The sequence below is a fragment of the Chiloscyllium plagiosum genome, chromosome 1, assembly GCF_004010195.1.
Source record: "Chiloscyllium plagiosum isolate BGI_BamShark_2017 chromosome 1, ASM401019v2, whole genome shotgun sequence".
NCBI lineage: Eukaryota > Metazoa > Chordata > Chondrichthyes > Orectolobiformes > Hemiscylliidae > Chiloscyllium > Chiloscyllium plagiosum.
Genome location: NC_057710.1, coordinates 96424956 through 96450041, shown reverse-complemented (window position 1 = coordinate 96450041; position 25086 = coordinate 96424956). Strand labels below are relative to the sequence as shown.

Genomic DNA, 25086 nt, shown 5'->3' with positions numbered 1-25086 from the left:
TAGGATGGAAGTGTCTTCCCAGTCGAAGTGGTGTCCTTCCTCATCTATACGTAAAGATACAGATCTGTAGGTGGATCCCAACATCCACAAATGAAGCTGTATTAGAACATTATTTCAATGAGCACCACATCCTGCAGCACAGAGGAACTACGAAGAGCAGAGGAAAATCACCTATATAGTGTATTCAAAAAGAATGGATACCCAATGAACACAGTCTGCCAATTTCTCTGCAAAAACCCAAACAAGCAGACAAAACCCATCCAGAAACCTTAGCCACTCTCCCCTACATCAAAGACATCTTGGAAATGACTGCCAGACTGCGGCATCATGGTAGCCCACAAACCCACCAACACACTAAAACAGCAGCTAATGAACTTGAAAGACCCTATACAGTCAACAAGCAAAACTAATGTCATTTATAAAATACCGTGCAAGAACTGTAACAAAAACTACATTGGACAAACAGGCAGAAAACTAGTCACCATGATACATGAACATCAACTAGTCACAAAAAGACATTGTCCACTCTCACTAGTATCCTTACATGCACCACTTCAACTGAGAAAACACATCCATCCTAGGACAAGTCAAACATAGACACGAGCAAGAATTCCAAGAAACATGGCATTCCAACTGGAACTCTATCAACAAGCATTTTGACTTGGATCCCATTTACCACCCCCTGAGAAAATGAACAGGAAATGGCATCACAACAGGAAACAATATCACCAACCCAAGGAAACCTAAACACAAATAGAAAGCAAGTCATACGACCAGTGCTTCATCCAGAGGCTCATTGATATTACTTTGTATGATGACAAAACATCTGAAAACAAACCTTCCAGCTCAGCGAGCAAACCTACATGTAACAAACTCTTGTTTCTTTCTCTTCGGATGGTAGATGACCTGCTGAGTATTTCCAACATTTTTTACTTTCATTTCTGATTTCTAACATTTGCTGTATTTTGTGTCAACATGTTATTTTTATAATCCTAAAACAGTCCAAAATATAAAAAGAGAATATGACACATGTTGTTTGATGTGCTATGTTAAGGGAACAAGTGCAGTGATATGCATTTTTGGAACATAACGTTACATGAGATATGAGTGATTAAACTTAGACAAAGAAGATACTTGTCATAATCAGATCGTGTGGGATGATATTCCACATTTAATTGGAGGTAAGATCAGCAAACAATTTTATACTGCCTGATTTTCACTTTAAGTAACTTCACTGGGCGTAAACCGGTCTGTTATAGGCCAGTTTCTGGCTGGCAATAAGTGAACAATTGCCCCACTGTTTATCTCAAGAGTTATTACTAAGTTCTGATGAGTGCTTCACTTCAATCAAAACAATTTTCTTATTATGCCATCATAGCAATAGGAAAAGCAGATCTTCCCCTTCATGTTTAACATGAAATATTTGATTGTTTTAAACTTTGTCTTGTATATGATCTGAATTTGGAAATAAGAGGCAAAATCAGAAGGTCAAGCAGAAAGGTGAGCCATTGTGTAAAAACATTCTTGTTGCATTTTGGAAGAAACCATTTTCTCACAAGTAAAAATTTTGAAATACTATATGTTAATTGGGCATGCTGACTATTACATTATTAGGATTTTAACTTGCTGATTTTCAATCCTTCAAATCATAACAAAACTCAGACAACATTTCAAGGTCTACATGTATACAATACAATATTACCTTTAATTGGTTTTATTTATTGTCATTTTCAAGGTGTCTATCTTTATGAATCACTTATGCCTGTAGTTGAAAGCCACACAGTCCGTAATGTTTCAACAACAAGTCATGCACAGGCAATACTGAACATTTTCTATACATTGAATCTAGTTTGAAACTCAGAACACTAATTATTATTATATTATGATATATGTTAATCATTTGCTTTAATGTTTTCTAATGAATAGCAAAGGACCAACAGGCTAAAAGTTAATGCAAGCCTAAAAGTACAAACAAATTAAACTCTTCATAAACAGTAACTCGTGTATTCCATTTTTAAGATCAGTACCTGTGCACAGTGATACTTAATATAGAGCTCCTATCACCAGACTGAAACTCAAAAAGGCAAAACTGGGTGTTCTCATGCAGAGTCCTGCATGCAGTAACACTGTGTACTTTCGTATAAACAATAGATCATGGTGAAAATTAGAGATAAGAGCAGTTTTATTAGTTTTTGTGCAGAATAATTGTACATGTATTAGTCATTTGCCTATAGTACACCAGATGAGGTCTTTGTTGCCTCGATATGGACTATTCCACCACCATTTTGACCATTTGTCCAAGTCTACTTTCCATAAATTTGAGGTCATTGAAAAATCTGCTACCCCTGTCCTAACTTGCACCAAGCCAGAGTCATTCATCACCTCAAATCCCTCTCATTAGCATTTGCTCCTGAATAAACTTGGCAACAATTTTTTAAAAAATTAAAACTTTTTATTCTTATTTGACATGTACGTGATGGGCCAAATTCTTTTTTTTAAATTAGACCCTCCAAAATATCAGTGCTTATCTAACTCTGATTTCTTGAGTTTTCCTGATTTTAATTGTCCCACCATTGGTGACCCTGTCTCACCAGTTTCCTCATCTCTCCTCCTCCCACCTCAGCCCAGATACAACCCTCCAACTCAGCACCACCCTCTTGACCTGTCCATCTTCCTTCCCTCCCATCCGCTCCATCCTCCTCTCTGACCTATCACCATCACCCCCTACCTCCATCCAGCTATGGCCTTCCCAGCTACCTTTCCCCCCAGCCCCATCTCCACCCTCCTATTTATCTCTCAGCCCCTTTCCCACCCCCACATTCCTCCTGAAGGGCTTATGCCTGAAACAGTGACTCAGTCTGACCTGCTGTTTTTCCAGTGCCACACTTTTCGACCCTGTCTCAGCTGCCAAGGCAAAAGCTCGGAAATTCCATCCCTAAACTTCCCCAACCCCATAGATCTCTTTTCCATTTTCATACGCTCCTTAGAAGTTGCCTCTTTGATGAAGCTTTTGATCACCAGCCTTAAAGTCTTCCTATGTACTTGATTGTCAAGTTATACTTTATATTATTCCAGCAACGTATTTTGGAATGCTTTGATATGTTAATGTTGTTGTTCAGTGCATGTAAAACTTTGGAATATCCCCTCTGTCCAAATAGCTCATTAAACACTTAAGAATTAACAAGCACTTGGTTGAATTACAGAAGCAATCTGGTGTCTACACAATAAAAAGTAGCAAATTTTCTTTTGGGAGAGAATTAGAAAATAAATCAATTCAGTGAATCTGCAAATAGAATATGATGTAAGATTCTGTAGAGATATTTAATTCAATGAGCACCACCACTGATTTTGCGTGACAAGAGAGACATTATGAAAATTATAATAATGACTTTTTAAGTCTTACAGTAATTAGTTAATAATACAATCATGTAAGTAAAAGTTCCTAATGCTTCAAGATAAAGTATTTTTAAAATTTGAAAGATGTGAGGCAGTTTGCTGATTTTTCTCTGCAAGTTGTGCAAGTATCACAACATTGTCTCATGTGAAAGAATCATGATAATATTCTGGTATTATTTTATTAAAAGTAGCATCAAAAGAGGAAGCCAACAGGGCATTGTGCAGTGAGGAGGTCCTCTGACGAAAGAATTATAACTATTCAGTGGGTCGAGCCCTTCCTGCCATTTAATGTCATCATAGTTGATCAAACACTTCAATACGTTTTGCTTGCTCCATTCCTATTATCCTGTACACTGCTGGTAATCAGATATTTACCTCAAACATGTTCAAAGACTCATCCTCCACAGCCTTCCAGTTGTAGGCAGAATGTTGAAGTGTCATACATACAAGTTGCATATTAGTGAGTTATTTTAGTACTGTTAGTTATGAAGGGTCTCCAAGTAATCTAATGTTTTATTTAGAATTTCTATAATGTTATTGGTGGATTCAAAGTTCCTTGTACCTCTAGTTCTCCCCTGCGCTCAGTTGTACTTATTAAATGCTCACAAGTGATTTCCTGGTTTTCACAATAGTAACTGGCTCCAAGAAAATGGTCCAAACTCTGAAGTCAATGCAGTTACATTTGCAGATGTCATGTGATCTGACATTATGTACCAACTCGAGGAATGCTTCCAATCATAACTGGCAAAAACAAAATGATTACTGTGTTGCTCATTTCTTTTTTAAAAAATGAGCAGGAGGATATACCAAACAGGTTTGGCCTTGACTCCATTACCTCATTCCACTTGAAAAGTTCAAAAAAATTACACAGCTTATTTATATTTCACACCAGCACTAAACATGAGTTTCAACAGGGAAATTAATAGAGTTAGAAGTGTTTAGATACTGTATAGTAACCTCCGAGAATGAAGTTAAGGAATGGCAACCACTAAAGGGTTTGAGTCAGTGATGTAAATTGTTTTTACATTGCAAAACCAAACCTATCTTACTTTGAACTGGTCACTTTCAGATGTCTCGGGAGGCAAGTGGTTCACTTAGAGTTTGATGAGACTACTTGCCTCAGGAGATATTTTCTCCCCCTCTCCCACCTTTAGCTCTAGCAGCTTAATTGGATGAGGATTGCTACCTGTGTGGGGCTTTGCCAGTGTACCTTTTGTTCAGAAGAGGAACAGCCATCATCACATTCCCCAAACCAAACTAAATATTTCCCTCTCCCTGACTGCACCCTGTTTCTATGGATACTAAACACCCCTCGCTAATCACCAACTCCCTCAACCCTCCTCAAATCAAGCCTCAACCCCTTAAATCTACACTGTATCCACTCCCTACCTTGCAATCCTCATGACAGAAGGTGGAAATCTTCTATCCTGCAGCTTACTATGCAGTATACCTTCCCTGAGATGGGTCATGATTTGGAGGTGCTAGTTTTGGACTGGCGTGGACAAAGTTAAAAACTACACAACACCAATTTATAGTCCAACAGTTTGGAAGGTAGTGCTTCCAAATAAATATCTTGGACTATAACCTGGTGTTGTGAGATTTTTAACTTTTTCCCTGATAGGGAGCTAAGCCTGTCATCAGGCTGATTTTCAGCAGAGGAGAAACCTCTTAATAAGAACCTTGCAGGCAACGACAGAGCTTTTTGTGAAACCTTAGCATTCCTGGAGATGAATACTTCAGCACCAGCTTGGAAAGTTTGGAAATCCCAGCTTGGTAGTTATGAGGGTCATTCTTGGTCAGGCAGAACAATATAAAGTGTGAACATGATTCTACACCTATACGCCTCTGGTTTGCACTGTGCAGTTGATTGACTTGTTCACAGGTGGCTTTCTGGCTATTGGACCTTCTCACACAAAAGTAATGTGATACTTTATTATAGGCAACCCAACTTTTAGCAGGTAAATTCAATAAAGTTTGCTAACTGCACCACAGTTCAACTGATCAAAGGTCAATACAAGTTCTGGAGCAGCAAAATTTAAAACATTTCTTTTCAGTGTCAGGCTGTGTTGCCCTCGGCATGCTGGTATAGTGGAAGTTCGGGGGAGGGGGTTAAGGTCTGTGGCTAAAATAGCAGTAATATACTAATTTGTCATCAGCACCATATTCACATATTTAAAGGAGAACCAGACTAATTTATATCTGGTGTCTTTCCTACTTACTTCAAAATGGGAAAACTGGTTTCTTAATATCTGGGACCTATGGAGACAAATGCTGTAATGGTTCTCCTGCTGTCTGCTATAATATCAGAAACAACAGAAAAAGGCATCAATAATTTTCAACATTCTCAGCAATGAAAAAGAAAAGCAAGAGGCTCACTTTGGAAATTCATTAAATTGCCAGTGCAAATCTGTTTTACAATAATGTAAACATGTATTACATTAATTTTCACCCCCCCCCCCCCATCTGTTGATTGTTTATCATGTAAACGTCTAGTTAGTGAAAAGCAACAAACTGAGAATAAAATGAGAAAGTGCTGAAGAAACTCCAAAGAATGTATCCAAAGCAGAGTCACACTGGATTTGAAATGCTAACTTTTGAGTTGCTTCAGCACTTGTTTTTAGCATCTGCAGTATTAGCATCTTTTGCTTTTACTCAAATGTGGAATCAACTGGGTTTCTCTCTCCATGGATGCTGTCTGACTTGCTGAGTATTTCGAGCATTTTCTTTTCTCATTAACAACTGTTGTTGAGCTAATTGCTCATTGAATCAAGAGGAGTTGATTCAGTATGAACATGTGGAGGAGCTGGCGTTGGACCAGGGTGGACAGAAGTTAAAAATCACACACCACCAGGTTATAGTCCAATAAGTTTATTTGCAAGCACTAGCTTTCAGAGTGCTGCTCCTTCATCAACACAGCTAACCTGATGAAGGAGCAGCGCTCTGAAAGTTAATGCTTCCAAATAAACCTGTTGGACTATAACCTGGTGGTGTGATTTTTATCAGTATGAATGTATGATTTGCAACAGGAAATGGATGTTAGTCAGTCACAAAAAGACACTATCCCTGGAGCATCAAAGGCTCAGGGATGACTTTGTAGAGGTTTATAAAATCATGAAGGGCATGGATAGGGTGAATAGACAAAGTCCTTTTCCCGGAGTGGGGGAGTCCAAAACCAGACAGCATAGGTTTAAGGTGAAAGTGGAAAGATTTAAAAGGGACTTAAGGGAAACTTTATCAAACAGAGGGTGGTGCGTGTATTGAATGAGCTGCCAGAGGAAGTGGTGGATGCTGGTACAATTACAACATTTAAAAAGCATCTGGATAGGTACGTGAATAGGAAGTGTTTAGAGGGATATGGGCCAAATGCTGGCAAATGGGACTAGATTAAGTTAGGATATCTGGTCAGCATGGACAAATTGGACTGAAGGGTCGGTTTCTGTGCTGTACACCTCTGACTCTATATCTACACATTCAAATGAGTGGAGCCACAAGAGTCCCTCACAGTATGTCTCAATAGGTTGGCTAATGTAAAATTATACCTGACAATAAGCTGAAAGTGGCAGGCCAGGTTAATAGTTAACTATCACAAAGATGTTGCAAATCCCAGAATACCTGTGAGCACACTATGACTAATCAACTAGCAATCAAAAGTTACTGTCACATTAACCACATGTAATTCTTGAACTTTTGCAAAGAATTCATTTAAATTATCAAACATATGTCCTGAATTTTGATCAAAATTGTCCCTATCTCCTATTGATGGAGGGTTTGGCAGGAGATTGATGGAGGTCCTGGAGGGTTGCAGTATCTCTGGTAATCTACTGAACTCAAATTTAAGTTACAACAGGAGGTCAGTCCAAACCCTCAGGAATTTCAGTCACTGTTTTATGTACATGCCTGGGAACAAACATTCTTACAAAAGGTCACCTTTGGAACAGCAAACAGGTCAGCATCACGTTAAAACAAAAGGAGTCAACAACTTCATGTATCTATTAGTTTATTTCTAAAATGTAATAAATATTATTGCTATTTTTAATTGTGATAGAACTGCTAATATTCAGATCTAAATTGCAGAAAAATTAAAGAAAATGTATGTGAACTCATTAAGGGGACATTGCCTTTACAGAAGTGTTTTGGTAAATGCATTTTTCTTTGTTTCCTGCACAATGCAGTGAATTAACATTATTACATTGAAATTAATCAACTCATCAGGATAATAATCACTGCTATAATGAAAATGCTATTCTCACTTCCAGTGACCAAACCAGAACCTTTTTCAAATTTTTCCAAAGATGGAGAAAAGTGAGCTACATTTTTTTTTAAAAAGTGCAACTCATTTATAACAACATCTTATTGATTGGTTCCCCTTTGCATGTGTAAGAGGAAGTAGTTGTGGAGGAGGATCGACATAGATAAATGCTAGCCAAGCACAGATTTAATTTCAGAGAGGCTGAATTAGAACTTTTTGTACAGTGATATGAGATTCACTTAGTTGTAATCTTTTGCTGACAAGTAGTAATTATTATTATCTACCATTTCTGTAGGTTGTTTGGAAGAGTGGTTGACTTATGAGTAATCTCGTGAACTGAACTAACCTAATACAAGGCCAAAACAGATCAGCGTGTGAAAGAGATAAATCCTTTAATGTTTCGGGTGGGAATCTTCACTACAGCTGGCAATGGGCAAACTTAGCAAAACAAAGAAAGTTCCTTCTTTATCTGGGTCTGCCTTGCAAAAAGGGCTTCTATCTTCTGTGCAGGTTCTAATGAATCCTCAGGATTAAAACATCACTGCTCTGTAGCAACTCAGGACAGGTATGGTGGCCTGGTTGTAACAGTCATGGTAAGCTAATAAAAAACTCAAGCTAAAGGAGTTCTGAGCACATATAATTTGGAGACATGTAAAGCTCTATCCAAAGCATTGATCCATTAGCAACTTTCTTACTAGCTCTTCTGCTTGCAAGAAAATTCAATGCTGGTTTGGACATAAGAGGGCTTCAGGAAAAGGGCCAGAATTTATTTTCAGCTGTCATTTAGAGAGACATCAAAAAAGTGATTACTTCTTACAACTGAAACATACAGATTCCACAAAGCATATCAACACTTTAGAGCAGATGGTACATCAAAAGGTCACAAAAAAACTGTAATATTTCAAAACATTGCAAAAAACCTATAACTTAGTCCTTTAAAAAATAGGGAGTCATAAACTCAATGCGAAGAATCTAGGAGAATATTAACGTAGTTTTCTAGGCTAAGATTGGGGTGACATTAGAGGTCAGTAAAGCCATGAGGGGCCTGGAAAGGATGAATAGCCAAGGTTTTTTTTCCTAGGGTGGTGGAGTCCAAAACTACAGGGCATAGATTTATAGTGAGAGAGAAAGATTTAAAAAGGACGTGAGGGGTAACATTTTCACACAGAGGGTGGTGCGTGTATGGAATGAGCTGCCAGAGAGTGGTGGAGGTGGGTACAATTAAACATTTAAGAGGCAGCTGGACAAGTATATGAATAGAAAGGGTTTAGAGGATATAGGCAAATGCTGGAAAACGGGACTAGGTCAGATTGGGATGTGTGGCTGTTGCAGAGGAGATGAACTGAAGTGTCTGTTTCCATGCTGCATAACTATAACTCTGACTCTTACTCTCAGGTTTCCAGAAACTGTCAAAACGTTGGCAAGATTTCAGAGACCAACATGTAGTTGATTTTCCACAGTGGCTGCCATCTAAAGTATAATACAGCGTGCCACAATTTTGGATGTACTCCACAATTTCTACACATTTTTGTATTTCCTCAATACATAATATGCAAACATTCACATGGTGTAGACCATTCAGCCCTTCAACTCTGCTCTGTCATCTGATAAGATCATGGCTGATTTGATTTGATTGTGACCTCAACTTTCATGTCTATCCTGAATACCATTTGTCTCCCTTGTCAGTCAAGCATTTAACCAACTCAGTTCTTAAAAATATTCAATATTGCAGCCTCTAACACCCTTTGGTTAAGAGAACTACATTACCTAATGACCACTGGAGAGAAATAAATTTTCTCCATCTTACATGGGAGAACCCTTACCTTTAAAAAAAGTGTTCCTAATTCTCATCTTTCTCTCAAGAGGAAACATTGTTCGAAGATAAATATTGGAAGATATTGGTAGGAATCTGCTGGTATGGATCTCCCAAGAGCTATGCATTATTTATTATGCTTTGTAAACACCCTTGTTTGTTCATCAGGTTTATCAAATGAATAACCAAGGCATCTAGGATGAGAAAATCCCAAATGTGATTCTTATCTGTGCTGTCAGTTGGTGCTAATTTGAGCTTAATTAAGAGATACAATTCAGTTTGGTGCCTGGTTTAGAAAAATCCCCTGTAGTTCTTACTCCTCATCGCTCTACAGAACCACATCCTGGAAATATATGTATTGGCACAAGGTGATAACAGAGTCAGGCTGCCTGACTTTCAAAGTTCATTTGTGAATAATTATTGAGATACTCAAGGCCCCAAGCAAAAAAAATCAATATCTTTAAGATAGTTGGAAAAAAATTAGAAAGCTTTTCCCCCCTATGTTAATATATTTGTAATGCAAATAGGTAATGCAGGAATTCAGTAATCATTTAAAAGTGCCCAAAGGGCAACTGCTGTACATAAGTACTTAGGTCATGAAAGTTTCGAGATGAGTAGCTCCTACTTTCTCACCATTGAACTAGACTTCTCTCAATTTGAGGAAATAATGTTTGCATTAGGATTCAAGATCATAAAGTTCATATGAATGTCAAATATACTATATATTCAAATGAGTTCCAGTGTATAATCTCTACACTGATCTTATGAGGTCTCCTTAATGTCACAGCACCATAGAAAATGCAGCACATGTCAATTCTGACAGAAACACTGAGATGGTGATGGATTACTTACTAAATATATTTGCCACCTTAGTAAACTCAAAAATATATTTAATTCCTAGCTTATGTTTAAGATTGTCCAAGGATTAGTCATTAACCATTCTCAATGCTTCATATTCTAAGAGTTACCATTACCAATTGCATAAGTACCACCATTTGTCTTGTAAGGGTACAAATCAGAAAGCAAACATATTGAACAAAACATGAACAAATTCTTGTATTTTACAAATTTCATTTTACAAAGTTCTTGCGTTAACAACATTAGAATGCTCAAATACATGCATTGAGAGTTTTTATTCTAAATGTTTGTAAATAGGGCTTTGACCAGAGGAAGCAAGTAAACATTTTCAAACTGACCTATTAAGAGATGCTATGACATACCTCTGGATTAAGTGGGACTTAAACCCAGATCACCTAGTTTAGAGGTAGGGATGCTATAACTGCACCACGAGCTCCCAGTGGGATTTAGTGCATTTTTTTTCTCCACTACCAGGAAAACACCAAAGTGACCAATTGAATAGGTTTGTAAAATCATAAGGGAGTAGATAAGGCGAATTGTAAAAGTCTTTCCCCCAGGATAGTGGACATCAAAACTAAAGGGCATAGGTTTAAGGTGAGAGGGGAAAGATTTAAAAGGGGCCTCAGGACTAACATTTTCATAGAGGGTGTTTTGTAAGTGGCATAAGCTGCCAGAGGAAGTAGTAGATGCAGGTACAGTTAAAACATTTAAAAGACATTTGGACAGGTACAGGAATAGGAAAGGTTTAGAACGACATGGGTCAAACACTGGGAAATAGGACTAGTTTAGTTTGGGATACCTGGTTGTTAAGGATGAGTTGGACCATAGGGTCTATTTCCCTGCTTTATGATTCTCTGCTGTTGTGATTGACTGGCACCTGTTCATAATCTGACTCATAAAAGTTAGATAATGAGTGAGGCACTTGCAGTGCTGTGGTAATGTCCCTATCTCTGGGGCAGAAAACCAGAGTTCAAGTCCCACCCTGCTTTGGAGGTTTGTAATAACATCTCTGAACAGCTTGATGAGAAAAAGGTAAAAATGGTGTCTGATGGATTCCATTACTACAACCTCGTCGCTCAGTGGTGCAAAAAAGTGTGTCTGTAAGAGAGAAAGTTAAATGCCCCAATATCTCAACATCAATATTTTCAGCACAAGTTAAAATTACACCAAAGCAGTAATTTGGTCTGACTTTAGAACTGCAGCTGTCTCTGGAATGTGGACAGTGAGAGCAAAGGTTTTGACGCTGACACACAGTCCATTAGAAACTATTCTATATGCAATGTGAAATAAGCTACCGTGATATTTGTCAAAAGTGAAAAATGATCAAAATGCAATAATGCAATTTAATCACAGTTTCACAAAGCCAACACGACAGTCAAACTCACTTTCCAGAGGACGCCAAGAAATGTATTGTACTCATGACTCCCTCATATAATGGCAATATCACCAAGTTAAAAGGCATAGGAGGCATTTCAGACCATCGTACTTGTGCTGATTACCCAAATGAGATCCCACCTTCTCCCTGCAACCCTGAACATTGCTCTTTTTCAAAGATCAGATTAACTCTGTTGGAAGCCTCAATTGAACCTGCCTCCACCGTATTCTCATTCCGGATCCAAACTGCTCACTGCATGAAAAAGCTTTTACTCATATCACTTTTTTGCATCTTTTGCCAATTACTTTATAAACGTTAAAATATATGTGTTGTATGTGTGTAAAATACAGTGCAATTGGTGCTAAAGGTCAATTTAATATCAACTGGTGTTTAGTGTCTTTAGTATGGGAAAGGTTCATCTCAAATATAATTGGATAAAAAGTGACAGAGCCAAAGAAGGAGAGATTAGGAAATGTAATTAAACCTTGGGAAAATGGGTAGATTTTAATCAGTATATTAGAGAATTAGATGGTGATAGAAAGGAAGATTCAATCTTGAATATATCGCAGTCACTGGTGGGGGAGGTGAAAGGGTGGAGGACATGCAAGAAACCTGTTTTTAAGGAATGTAAAGTTCTCATGGTATCCCTGGAGGATGTTATAAAGATGTGGAAGGGTAAGATCCAAGTTAACATAAGGGACTGTCAGAGACTACAGGAGGATATACATAGACTGGACAGTTGGGCAGAAAAGTGGCAGATGGCTTTCAATCCAGATAAATGTGAGGTGATGCATTTAGGCAAGTCTAATTCTAAAGCAAATTATACAATGAATGGAAGAGCTTTGGGAAAAGTTAATGGGCAGAGAGATCTGGGAATGCAGGTCCATTGTACCCTGAAAGTTGCTGCGCAGGTGGATAGAGTGGTCATGAAGGCATATAGTATGCTTGCCTTCATTGGACGGGGTACTGAGTATAAGAGCTGGCAAGTCATATTAAAATTGTATAAGACATTAGTTCGGCTGCATTTAGAATACTGTGTACAGTTCTGGGCGCCACATTACCAAATGTATTTGGACGCTTTGGAGAGGGTTCAGAGAAGGTTTACAAGGATGTTGCCTGGTATGGAAGATGCTAGCTGTGAAGAGAGGTTGAGTAGGTTAGGTTTATTTTCACTAGAAAAAAAAGGAGATTGCGGGGGGGACCTGATTAAGGTTTACAAAATCATGAAGGGTATAGACAGGTTGGATAGAGACAAGCTTTTTCCCAGGGTGAAGGATTCAATATCCAGAGGTCATGCTTTCAAATTGCGAGGTGGAAAGTTTAAGGGGGATACATGCTGTAAGTACTTCATACAGAGGGTGGTGGGTGTTTGGAACGCGTTGCCAGCAGAGGTGGTAGAGGCAGGCATGGTAGATTCATTTAAGATGAGTCTGGACAGATGCATGAGTAGGTGGGGAACAGAGGGATACGGATGCTTAGGAATTGACCGACAGGTTTAGACAGTACATTTGGATTGGCTCAGGCTTGGAGGGCCGAAGGGCCTGTTCCTGGACTGTACATTTTCTTTGTTCTCTTTGTTCTTATTGTAGTCACGTGTACCTAAGTAGATGAAAAGCTTTGTTTGCAAACAGTACAGGCAGATCATAGCAAACAAGGACGTACAGATATTGGATGCTTAGACAGAGTGAGACATACAAGGTTACAATTGTACAGGAGGTGTGCAAAGCAAGATCAGCATCATTTGAGACATCCATTCATCAGTCTAATAATGGCAGGGAAGAAGCAGTTCTTGAACCTGTTGGTGTGTGTGTTCAAGCTTCTGTATCTTCTGCATGATAGAAGAGTTTGTATGAGAGCATTACCAGGGTGGAAGGGGTCTTTGATTATGTTGGCAGCCTTCCTGAGGCAGTGAGAAGTGTGATTGGAGTCCATGGATGGAAGGTTGGCTTCCATGATGGTCTGGGCTGTGCACGCAACCTTCTGTAGTTTCATACGATCCTGGACAGAGCAGTTGCTGTACCAGGCTATTTTACACCTGGATAGTATCCATTCTATGGTGCATCTGTAGAAGTTGGTGAAGGTCCTTATGGACATGTCAAATTTCCTAAGCAACCTGACAAAGAAGGGGCATTGTTGTGCCTTCTTGACGGTTGCATCAACGTGGGAAGTTGGTTATTGTCACTGCTAGGAAGTTGTCGCTGTCAACCCTCTCAATCTCCACTCCATTGATATAGATGGGGGTGTGTCCTCCTCCTTTCTTTCTGAAGTCAATGATCAGTTCTTTTGTTTTGCCAACACAGAGGGGTTGATCACAGGAATAATTCTTATTTGTGGAAAAACACAGGAAAGCAAGCACAGGCATGATGGATATAAAGATCTTAGTGCACATTCGGATATGGCCAGTAATGTTCGGCTGAAGAATGGGAAGTCAGACTGGACAACATTAGAATACTCAAATCTAGAAATACAAAAATGCATGGATGAGCTTACAGGTTGATGCAGAGGTAAAGATGATCAGTATCATGGAGGTAGGTCTTTTTGATGAAAGGAACATTTGGTCTTAAGTCCAGATCAGGCATTCCAAGTCGTCTGGTCCAGTCTAAAGCAGCGACCAGGGAAAGTTTTGGAATCAGAGACAACGATCCAAAATAATTAACAGATGGAACTTGCAACATACTCAGGAATGAATGTAAGCCTCGCAGGCTGACAATACAGAGGCAGTAGACGGTAGACAGGCAGAACTAGAAGAGTCAGCCAACACTGTGAACTTGACACTTTTTGGGCTGAGTTTTCTGGGAATGACATTGGAACTGTCCACTGCTAGTCGCAGTCCTCCCAGTCACGTTGGGTTTTATGAGATCCCTGACCCGTATTCAAACCTGCCAAGTACCAAATCAGCTCAGCAGGGGTTATTCACACAATGGTCAGACGGTCTTTGTGAGTTTATTTATCTTGACAGTTTTATGGCCATTAACAGAATTGTATTTTTTTTAAACATAGTTTTTGAATTGGTGTTTATCTTGACAATTTAATGAGCATCTCAACAATGTCGGAATGTTATTATAGGGCTGAAGAGTGCGATGAGTAATGGGTACTCAGGCACCCGGTGAAGGGCTATGGGGAGTATGGTTGGATATGGAAGGCATATTTATGGTATGGGGAGGATATGGAGGTAATATGGGGGTAAGGAGTATATGGAAATGCATGGGGACAAGGGAGCATGGTGTGAATGACAATAGAGGCAGTCAGAATGAGAGGAAATGGGCACTGAGAGATGGGAGTGAGAGGTGAGGGAGTTGTGTTTTGAGGGATGAGTAAGGAATCTCAAACATAGCTCCAAAGATGGGCCAATGTCCCATGAATGGAGCTGGCCTTTTAGCCTAGTGGCCTTGTCATTCACCGTTTTATATTCTTGTTTCCACTTGCTTTGGGAGGTGGCTACCCCACTCCAACCTGACCCAGTGCGGAGGGGTGAGAATACAATGGGCAGGAAATTTCCGGAATCCCGGTTCTCACCTCAAAGAGGAAAATCTGGCCCCATGATGTCATGTATGATGTCAACAAGGGATCCAACGAAAGATCCTTGAAGAATTGTAGAGGTAGGTCCAATGCACAGTTGCTTTACAACTCTAATGATATATTCCGTCCAATTCTGGAAAGCACATCTTAGGAAAGATGTTCAGGCTATAAGGAGGGCACAGAGGATGCTGGTAAATGTAAAGGGCTGCATTTATGTAGCGAGACTAAAGGAGCTGGTTGTGAATGCAAAATGTCTAAGAGGTGTTCAAAATCAGGAAAGGCTATGAGACCTAAAAGAAACACACTTAATTTAATTGGAAAAAGAACCATTGGGAGAGCAGAAGCTTTGTTTACACAGTAGGTTGTTTTATTCTGGAATGCACTACAATACCTGAAAGGATGGAGGAAGTATATGGATTTGAAACTTGTAATGTGAAATTGAATAAATAAGTGATAAATAAAAATGCAGCCTGTAAGGAAAGGAGTAAAGATATGGGACTAGTTGAACAGCTTATTCAAAGAGTCAACGTGATCACAATGGGTCAAATAGCCTCTTCCTGCTCCCTGCGATTCTTTGATTCTATTTAAAGTGGGTAGAGGATTACATCTGTATGCTGTGATTAATGGTGATAATATCTAACGGTGTTGCACCTGAAAATTACATCTTTGGATTTTATTTCACTTTTATTCTTGGATTACTTTAAGTTATCATTATCTACACAATTTGGAATTTAGGAAATTAGTCAACAAGTTGGAGAAATTAAAAACCTAATTGCAAGAAAATTAAATATGGTCTCTTTAAAAAATGAAAAGTGTTTCAAGTAACATGTTTTTCCAGACATTAGCAAATCGTTTTCCTGCTGAGATCTCCAAATGTTGCTAACCAAACTTAGTAGGGACTACACTTTCGCCTTAAGAATACATAAATTTATTTTTGCATACTACAAACATTTTTTTGAAGTTTGCGAGATAAATTTACAATTACACTGTGACAACATTAATGAATTATTAAGCTTTTCAGTTAGTTGTCACACACCTATAAATGCTAGTAACTATTGTCAGTTGACAGTTGACCTTACTCTAATGAGTACTTTGCACCAAGGAAACCTGAAGCAACATCGGGTTACTGATTAACTAGTGGTACCACTGACTGACTTGTACTAATCACAGCCTTCTATTGCCTGAATTTGCCAATCTGCAGAAAATCACACAAATGTAATATCTAAAAATTCTATTATATCTGCATTATAAAACTGTATGATGAAATAACTTGGGCCTGACTCCTGATCTTTGGAACAGGCCTAACCTTTTGGAACTTCAGTAGCAGATGAGGAATTAGTCAGTCAATCAAGTTTACTGCTGGGTACAACTGCACTTTGACGTCTTTGTGGAGTTAATAATTTAAAGAAAAAAAAAAATGAACCAAATGGTATTAAGGATCTGACTTTAGAAGCAAATATAATATTAACCCCCGTTCATTCTCATAAAAGAGCAGCAACTTCCCATAAGATATGTATCAAGAATTAAGTTTACTTTGCAATTACATTGAATAAATGTGCATTCAATGATTCTAAATGATATTACTCCAGAATATTATAAAACCAGAAAAAAGGTATAACATCCACAGTAAACAACTCAAAAAATAATTCTATTTAGCTGTAAACTGCATGTTCTCAAACTCAAATTTGAAAACATGATTAAATGATTACATAAATTTGAATCAAACTGTACTGATTTGCCAGTTAGATCTTTACTTATTCAATACTGACACTGAGCTCAAAAGAACTGTGGTGTAGTATCACATTATAACCCTTGTTTATCCAATGCTTGCATAACCAGCAACCTGCATCTTCATTCTCACCTGCCGTTTATCCTGAAGCAATACATTGAACTCACTTCACTCATTAATCTGCTATATTCATATTATGAAAAACAGCCCCTTATAAAATTGTTATGAATTCTTAACTGTGGCAAACTGAACAAATAACAAATCAGAGGACAAACCTTCCAGCTTTTTTCATCTTGGATAGATAGAAACTGTATACTTGAACTTATTATTGATATAGAAGTTAATAAGAAAGTTCTTCATAGAAAGTAAACTCACTATTTCATTTACTATTATACTCAGAACAAAATGACATTGAAGACAAATGCTTACTATAAAGAAAATTAACACCATGGCCTCCTACCTCATTTGTCTTATAATGTTATATTCTGCAGTTGCGAAAAAGAAAGCTAGGTTTTGACAACTGGGTTTAGCACAGATATCTCAGCCAAAGAGCAACCTTTCCTCCAGATCGCAAGAATTGTGCAACTCTATTATACTGTACTTATGCCTCTTCATTGGTCAACAATCCCCAGTTGTTTAAATTCCTGTGAAGTAATTTGCTGAGGGCCATTGGGAAAATAAGGTTGGTGGGTGGGGTTGGATTTAAACTACCTGTTGCTGTAAATAGATAATCAGTCTGAAAATTGATAGTAACCCAAGTGTGTAACTAATGGACTTCAGAAACATCAAGTCAAACCCTTGAGGAATGAAAAAGGGGGATGAAGATTCAACATTTTCACAAAAGGGAGCATTTAAAAAAAAACATTTTGTGAAGGCATCAACGAGGAAATTATTCATATGTAAACAGCCTCACCCTTATACACAGTGCAAACATACATTGGAAAGAATCCAATAAGGAACCTTTTTAAAAGAAAGATATGTATGATTCTTTAAACCACTTTTTGCTTACATTCTACATTCATTACAATTTTCTTTCCTATCTCTATTTTGTGCCAGTGTGTTCTGTTGTGGAACTGAGCACAACTCCTGTGTAGCTTCAACTTGATAAATTAAAATGCTACAATGAAACATTCTTGTGGTAAATCAATGGGCTTATCTGTGTGTTTTTTCGTTTCACTAATAAGAATTAGTTAAAAACGAACTGTACTCATTTATAAACTGAATTCAATAGAGGGTAGGGATGGCAAGAGAATGATTCATTTTGTTAAAAACAGTTTGTACATAGTGACGGTAAAACAGTATGTGGGAACACTTGGGCAAAGCAAACAGCACACCTTTTTAGGCAGCCAAGAGCCGAAGAAGCAGGCCCGAGATATACTGACATACTTTGCTTGGGATACAAATAACAATGTTCCCATAGTTCAACCGGCTGCAAAAAAAAACTAGAAACTATACTCTTAAAACAAAAATGGCGCAATAAACTAGGTTGTTACTTAATCCACTTGAAGAGAGCTCTGATTGCACTTTTTAAGAAATAGAAATTAGCTATGGTACAGTACTCAGGTTTCACTTAATTTAATTTGAAACAAATACATTAGAACATATGAACATAACATACACGAGCAGGGAGTTAGCCATTCATCCCCTTGAACCTGCTCCAGCATTCAACACCATTGGCTACTTTCCTCTTATTCTCCATAACCTCTTGACTTCCTTACAGATCAAAAATCTTGAATATATTTAATGATCCGGCCACACAGCATAAGACATAGGAACAGAAGTAGAACAATCAGTCCATTGAGTCTGCTCTGTCATTCAATGAGATTATCATTGATCTGACAGAACAGGCCCTTCAGCACATCAAGTCTGTACCGCCAAAAATACTCTATTACCTACATTCGTCCCACTTTCCCAGCCTTGGCATTCTTCCAAGTACTTTGTGGCAGCTGTGTGGTTACCACTGCAACTATCCTCCCAGTCAGTGGATTCCAGAACTCCACCACCCTCTGGGTGAAAACATTTTTCCTCAAAACCTCTTGCCTTTCACTTTAAAAGTGTGCTCCCTTGTTCTTGACCCTTCAACTAAAGGGAGCAGCTGCTTTCTATCCAGCTTCTCAATCATGTACACCTCAACTCCACTCTCCTGCCTATTCCCCCAACCCTTGATTCCCTCAGTGATTAAAAATCTATCTCAGCATTGAATATACTATTGATTCAGCTTCAACAGCTATCTGTGGTAAAGAATTTTATAGAACCTTCTGAAAGAAAAGAATTCCTCCTCATCTGTCTTAAATGTGTGAACCCTTAATCTGAGAGAGTGCCCTGTGATCCTAAAGTCTCCCAACATTTCCATGCCTCCCTACGAACCTTGCAGGTTTCAATAAGGCCCCCTCATTCTTCAATAAGTACAGGCCCAAACCTCTCCTCATGAAACAGTCTGGGATCATCTCCTCTGCACTGCCTCCAATACCGATATACCTTTGCTTAGATAAAGGATCCAAAACTGTTCACAGTATTCCAGCTGTAGCCTGACTAGTGCCTTGAATAGTTTCAGCAAAACTTCCCTACTTTCAAGGCCAAAGAGAAATACCAAAGATCAACAACCCTCAGGGCATTCTTATTCTGAAATTGTGCACCCTAGTTCTAGATTTCCCAACAAGGACAAACATTGTCTCACAATCTACCTTGCTATGCCCTTGAGAATCTTTATATGCTTCAATAATGTCACCTCTTATTCTTTTAAACTTCAATAAGTACAGGCCTAACAAAAACAGAAATTGCTGGAAAACCTCAGCAGGTCTGGCAGCATTGTGAATAGAAATCAGAGTTAATGTTTTGGGTTGAGTGACCCTTCCTCAGAATAGGCCTAAACCTGTTCAACTAATTTTCTTAAGATAATACCAGTATTCAGCCTACTGAAATTCCCCAGAGCTGTATCCAATGTTAAGTGTATCCCTCCTTAGGAACACAAACTGCATGCAGCACTCTAAGTGCTCTCTTACCAATGCCTGTATAGCTATAACAAGATTTTCTTATTTTTATATTCATTATGCCTACAATGAAGGCAAACATTTCATTTTTCTTCCTAATTACTTGTTGCATTAGCACATTAACATTTTGTGTTTTATGTACAAGGACATCTAGATTACTTTGTTTATCAAAATTCAAAAGTTTCTCTTCATTTAAATTATATTGTACTTTTCTATTCTTCCCACCAAAGTGGGCAACCTCTCATTTTAAAACATTTGTCAAATTGGTGCCCATTCATTTTTTTTACCTTTGTTATTTTGCAAACTCTTTGAGTAGAATCTTATAAGAGTCTAATCAATATGTGTTACGGTATGATGTGGGGCAGAATCAGATGAGAAGTCTGACGAGGTGAATCTTGACATCAGAAGCATCTTGCTGCATTTTGTATGCTTTTGCTAAGTGGTGAAGTAAGTTTCTTGCTAGGCAGCAACGACTTGCTAATGAAGGGGCATTAGAGCTCGTTAAATGCCTTATTAAACACCACAACTCACCTCAGTAATATTTAGCTTCCTATCATACCAAATGTGCCAAACAAGGTAACACTATCCTTCACAATATTGTTGATCTTCTCTTTCAATCTGATTAATTTCCTCAGTAATCCATGGATGGTGTAGCCTTCTCTTTTGTTTTCAATGGAATATATCTTACTTAAGAGGAAATATGTCCTTAAATGTCTATTAGTTATGTGCCATTTTGCCTTTCAACCTATTTTTATAGATAATTTTAGTCAACTCTTTCTTCATAACTTGTTTTATTTAAGTTTAGGACACTAATCTCAGATGCAGTTTCTGACTATCAAACTAAATGTGAAATCCCACTGTTAAAATCACCCAACCCTACAGTATCCTTTATTATCCTTCTCCTTACAAAATACCAAATTCTAAAACACTTTGTTAATTGATTATTCTAAGTGGAAAGCAGATAGGTTTTCTTGCTATTTCTTATCTCCACCCAAACAGATGCTACATTCTGATCTTCTGAACCAAGATCATTTCTCACTACTGTACTGATCTCATCCTTTACAGACAAAGCTATGCCACTTAATTCTCCTTTATTCCTATCCTACCAAACTGTGATGTGGAGATGTCTGTGTTGAATTGGGGTGGGAAAAGGTCAGAAGTCACATGACACCAGGTTACAGTCTAACAGGTTTATTTGAAAGCTTGAGAGTTCCAGTAAACCTGTTGGACTATAACCTGGTGTTGTGTGACTTCTGATCTCTTCCAAATTGTAAAATAGATAAACCCTCTGACAGTCGCAATATCAGCTTATAACACTGGAGAGTGGGTGTGTGAGTGCAAGTAATTAGATAGCTCATTCAACAATTCAACACAGCACAATGGGAAAAATGGCCATCTTCTCTCCTATGTGATTAACATTTATCTCAGTTTGTTATAGAATCATAGAGAGCTACAGTACAGAAAAGGGCTCTTTGGCCTATTGTGCTTGCACTAGTCAAAAACAACCACCTAACTATTCTAAGCGCATTTTCCAGCCCTTGGCCTACAGCTTTGTCTTACCATAATAAATGAATTCTAACCACAGTAATAAGCTACACACTATATAGGATATATGTAGTGAACCTGCTGTATACAAAAGTATATCAGTGTTTAGCCACCTACCCATATCCCTAATGATCAGGCCTGAGTTGTGAGTGTTGAATCAGTACTCCCCTTAAAGTATATCTAAAAGCGAAGGCTTAAAGATGGGTTGTGAGTGGACAATAAAGATTCATTCACACTCCTCCTTGCTTTACAAAAATAATTTGGAAAAACGTTCTGTGCTATTTCCCAAAAAAAACCACAGACTACCAGCTCTGCATCTGGTATAACCCACATACCACCCATTTGTACATAAATATTGCACTGGGACCCTGATACTCACATGTAGCCTGAGCCCATGCCTCTCACACATTTTCCACATCAGCTTGAAATAGTTTAGATGGATTGGGAATTTGAATGATAGAGTACATTAGACTGTGCAAACTTTCAACTACTAATACCCTCTTCTTAGCCAGCAGGACCATGAAATGTGTCTTTGCCCTTATCAAGGGTATTTGCTGACCCCTTTCTCTGTTCAAAAACAAAGAACATGCATTGACATTCAAATAGCGTTGCTTGCTCAAGATACTGCCAAGGCAAAAATACAGTTCTCTGTCTTGTTATACAGAAGGAACCACTAAATGTTTTTTCATAAGGTGATGTCCCTTTGATCTTGTAACTCTTCTAAATAGCCTGTCATCAATAATACAGTGTCACTGGAAAGTCAAGAGTAAGCCTGCCTCTTTGTGGCTGTGTTACGCTGTGCTACGCAATCAGGAACAGTGGTCACTGCTGGAATTACAGGGTAAAAACAATGACTGCAGGTGCTGGAAACCAGATTCTGGATTAGAGGTGCTGGAAAAGCACAGCAGTTCAGGCAGCATCCGAGGAGCAGTAAAATCGACGTTTCAGGCAAAAGCTCACCAGGAATTCCTGATGAAGGGCTTTTGCCCGAAACATTGATTTTACTACTGCTGGAATTGCAGGCAATTCCCCAAAGAAGTTTTAGCATGGACCCTGATATCAAGTTAAGTCTACGGTTCTCAGGGTCAGGCTGGCAGGCCTGAGTAAAGGATGTGGGTATCTGAGTACATCAGGGCAAGAGGAGGAAAAACACAAACACACTGAAGGTTACCTCACCCCGCCCACTCTCCCACCAGCAACAAGGCAGTCAGAATTTACCCAGTAGCCTGGTACTTGCTGCTTGCGAGTAATGTTGTACCAAAGTCTCCGTCATCATTAACTAGCCATTTGAGGATATCAAATTGTCCCTTTAGTGAGGGAGCTCTGATGCTTCACTCACTGTCGGTAAAACCCCAGAAGTGGTGCAGTATGTGACAAGCAAGGTGCCACCATCATGGCACCAATTTTATGCTCAACTTCCTACTCCCTCCACTGCTGGGGTGGAGGTGGGCTCTGTATAGTTCTGGAGAGACATTCAATACACTAGCGCTTATGAAACCACTCCATTCAACACCAAGTGCAAGTGAGCTACCAGTAGTGAACAAAACTATTCCTTCAGTCATTGGATCACTAAGATCTAATATTGGAGGAAAATGATGCTCTGTCAGCTGACTGATTATTCCTAGTATGTACTGGCTATTTGTCTTTGGGAGTTAATTTCTAATGTCCCTGAAGGTCAGATCGATGTTGCGTTTGTTGAAACAATAGTGCTTGAATTTGGGAGAGGAGTGAGGGAGTACTCTACGTTGTTTCTTTCTTTGTTTCAATGTAATCTGGTTCACTTTTTACTTTTCAACATTATTTCCACATTTAATACCTTTTGTTGACCAAGCAGCACTCAAGGGATACAAAAGTTAGCCTGGACTCAGGAGCTGAACCCTCACTGCTGAGTCAGAAGGTCATAAATTCAAGTTCCTTTGCAGGATTTCAGTACATAATCTAAGATGACATTTCAGTGCAGCACTGAGCGAGTCTTTTGAATGAAACTGAAGTCCCATTTTCTATCTCAACCAAAGAAGTGTAAGGTGGTTATTCTAGTGCCCTGGCCATCAATCAACATAATTAAAACAGATAATATGTATTATTAGTATCTGACATACGATCAGAATGCAAAATGGTGACTGGCCAAGAGGTGTGGACAAAGAATTCCAAACACTTGTGACTCAGAGAAGTTTCTCCCTCATCTCTTAAATACCTCTCCTACCTCTTAAATATTTTGAAACTATGTCCCTTTGTTCTAGACTCCCTATGAGGGGAAACATCAGTACTTACGCTATCAGAATATATCTCAGTAAGATAATCTTTTATTCTCCAACAGCTGTAGGTACAAGCTGCCCAACATTTCTTCATAAGACATGATCTTCAACCCAGGAATCAGTCTAGTGAATTATCTCTGAACTGCAAGTGCAAGTAGATCTTTCCGTAAGTAAGATGACTAAAAAACTGCACAGAGTACTCTAGATGTGGTCTCATCAATGTCCTGTACAGTTAGTTGTAGCAAGACTTCTCATCTTTATAATCTATCCCTCTAAGAATAATGGTCAACATTGAGTTTGCCTTAATTGTTTGCTGTAGCTGCACGCCGATAATTGATTTATTATTGTCATGTGCACTGAGATACAGTGAAAAGTATTGTTTTGCATGATAACCAGACTAATCATAACTTACATAAGTACATCAGGATAATAGAACAGACAGCAGAATATAGTGCTAAAGTAAAGCAGAGAATGTGCAGAGAAAGATCAACTCTAATATAGGAGCGATCTGTTCAGAAATCTGATCAGTCTAAAAACTTTCCCTACTGATTTATCGACTCCTCGCTCTCTTACAGCAAGGGCCTGGCAAAGCAGAACTTCTTTCCACAGAAATCATTCCAAAAAAATTAGACTACACCAGGTGTACACCTGGGTCCCAGCCAGGTTTACAGCAATTTCAATTGAGTAGGTTTGGGGCTTGAACTTTAGTCAGAATATCAACCAGAAACATGCTTTTATCTCTCTGTGCAGAAGCAGATTGATCTGTTGTGTATTTCCAGCAGCCACAGCATTTCACTTTTCTGAATAAGCTAAAGCTGCTGGGCTGTGACAGTTTGAGACAGGGGTTTATATAGAAAACAGCTAATCAACCACGGCTGCTGGTTGACTGTCAGATACAACACAGTTGCTGCTTAATTGTACAATTGGACAAATCCACAATAAAAATCACTGAAACCGTACAAAGGTTATGATAGGTGTAAAACATAGTGCATCACATGATGTGGTATTCTTATAGAGAAGAATATCATTCAGCTCACTGTTTTCATAGGGCATGGGTGGGCCACTTTGGGGAGGCACAGTTGGGGACCATGGAATTTCCATTTGTCACTTCCTAAAAATATAGGTATTTTAAGCCTGAATGAAATTAAAATAATTAGAGAGGTCCTGAAATAATGTATCACTGGGCACACATGTGTAAGGGCAGAAATACACACATGCCATTCACCAAATGAGATTTCTTCCTCGGCTTGCTGAAGAGAGGTCAAACGATCAGTTAAATGCCCAGTCTACTGAACTACTACTCCTGCTTTAGTTGTGGCAGCATCAAGACAACACCAACTGTATTCCAGTAGTATTT

General features: G+C 38.6%; 1 protein-coding gene across 6 annotated transcripts in view; it reads right to left on the bottom strand.

Annotated features, from left to right (window-relative positions):
• Positions 1-25086, bottom strand: part of rbm47 (RNA binding motif protein 47) — a 263132-nt gene that overhangs the window by 34775 nt on the left and 203271 nt on the right. The window contains exon 1 of one of the 6 annotated variants that reach the window (XM_043692523.1): positions 17400-17518. The exons of the other annotated variants lie outside the window; for them this stretch is intronic. Coding sequence (XP_043548458.1) covers positions 17400-17404 — 5 coding nt within the window. The 5' untranslated portion in view covers positions 17405-17518. Of the gene's footprint in view, positions 1-17399; positions 17519-25086 lie in introns of those variants that run through there. 6 annotated transcript variants of the gene reach the window in all.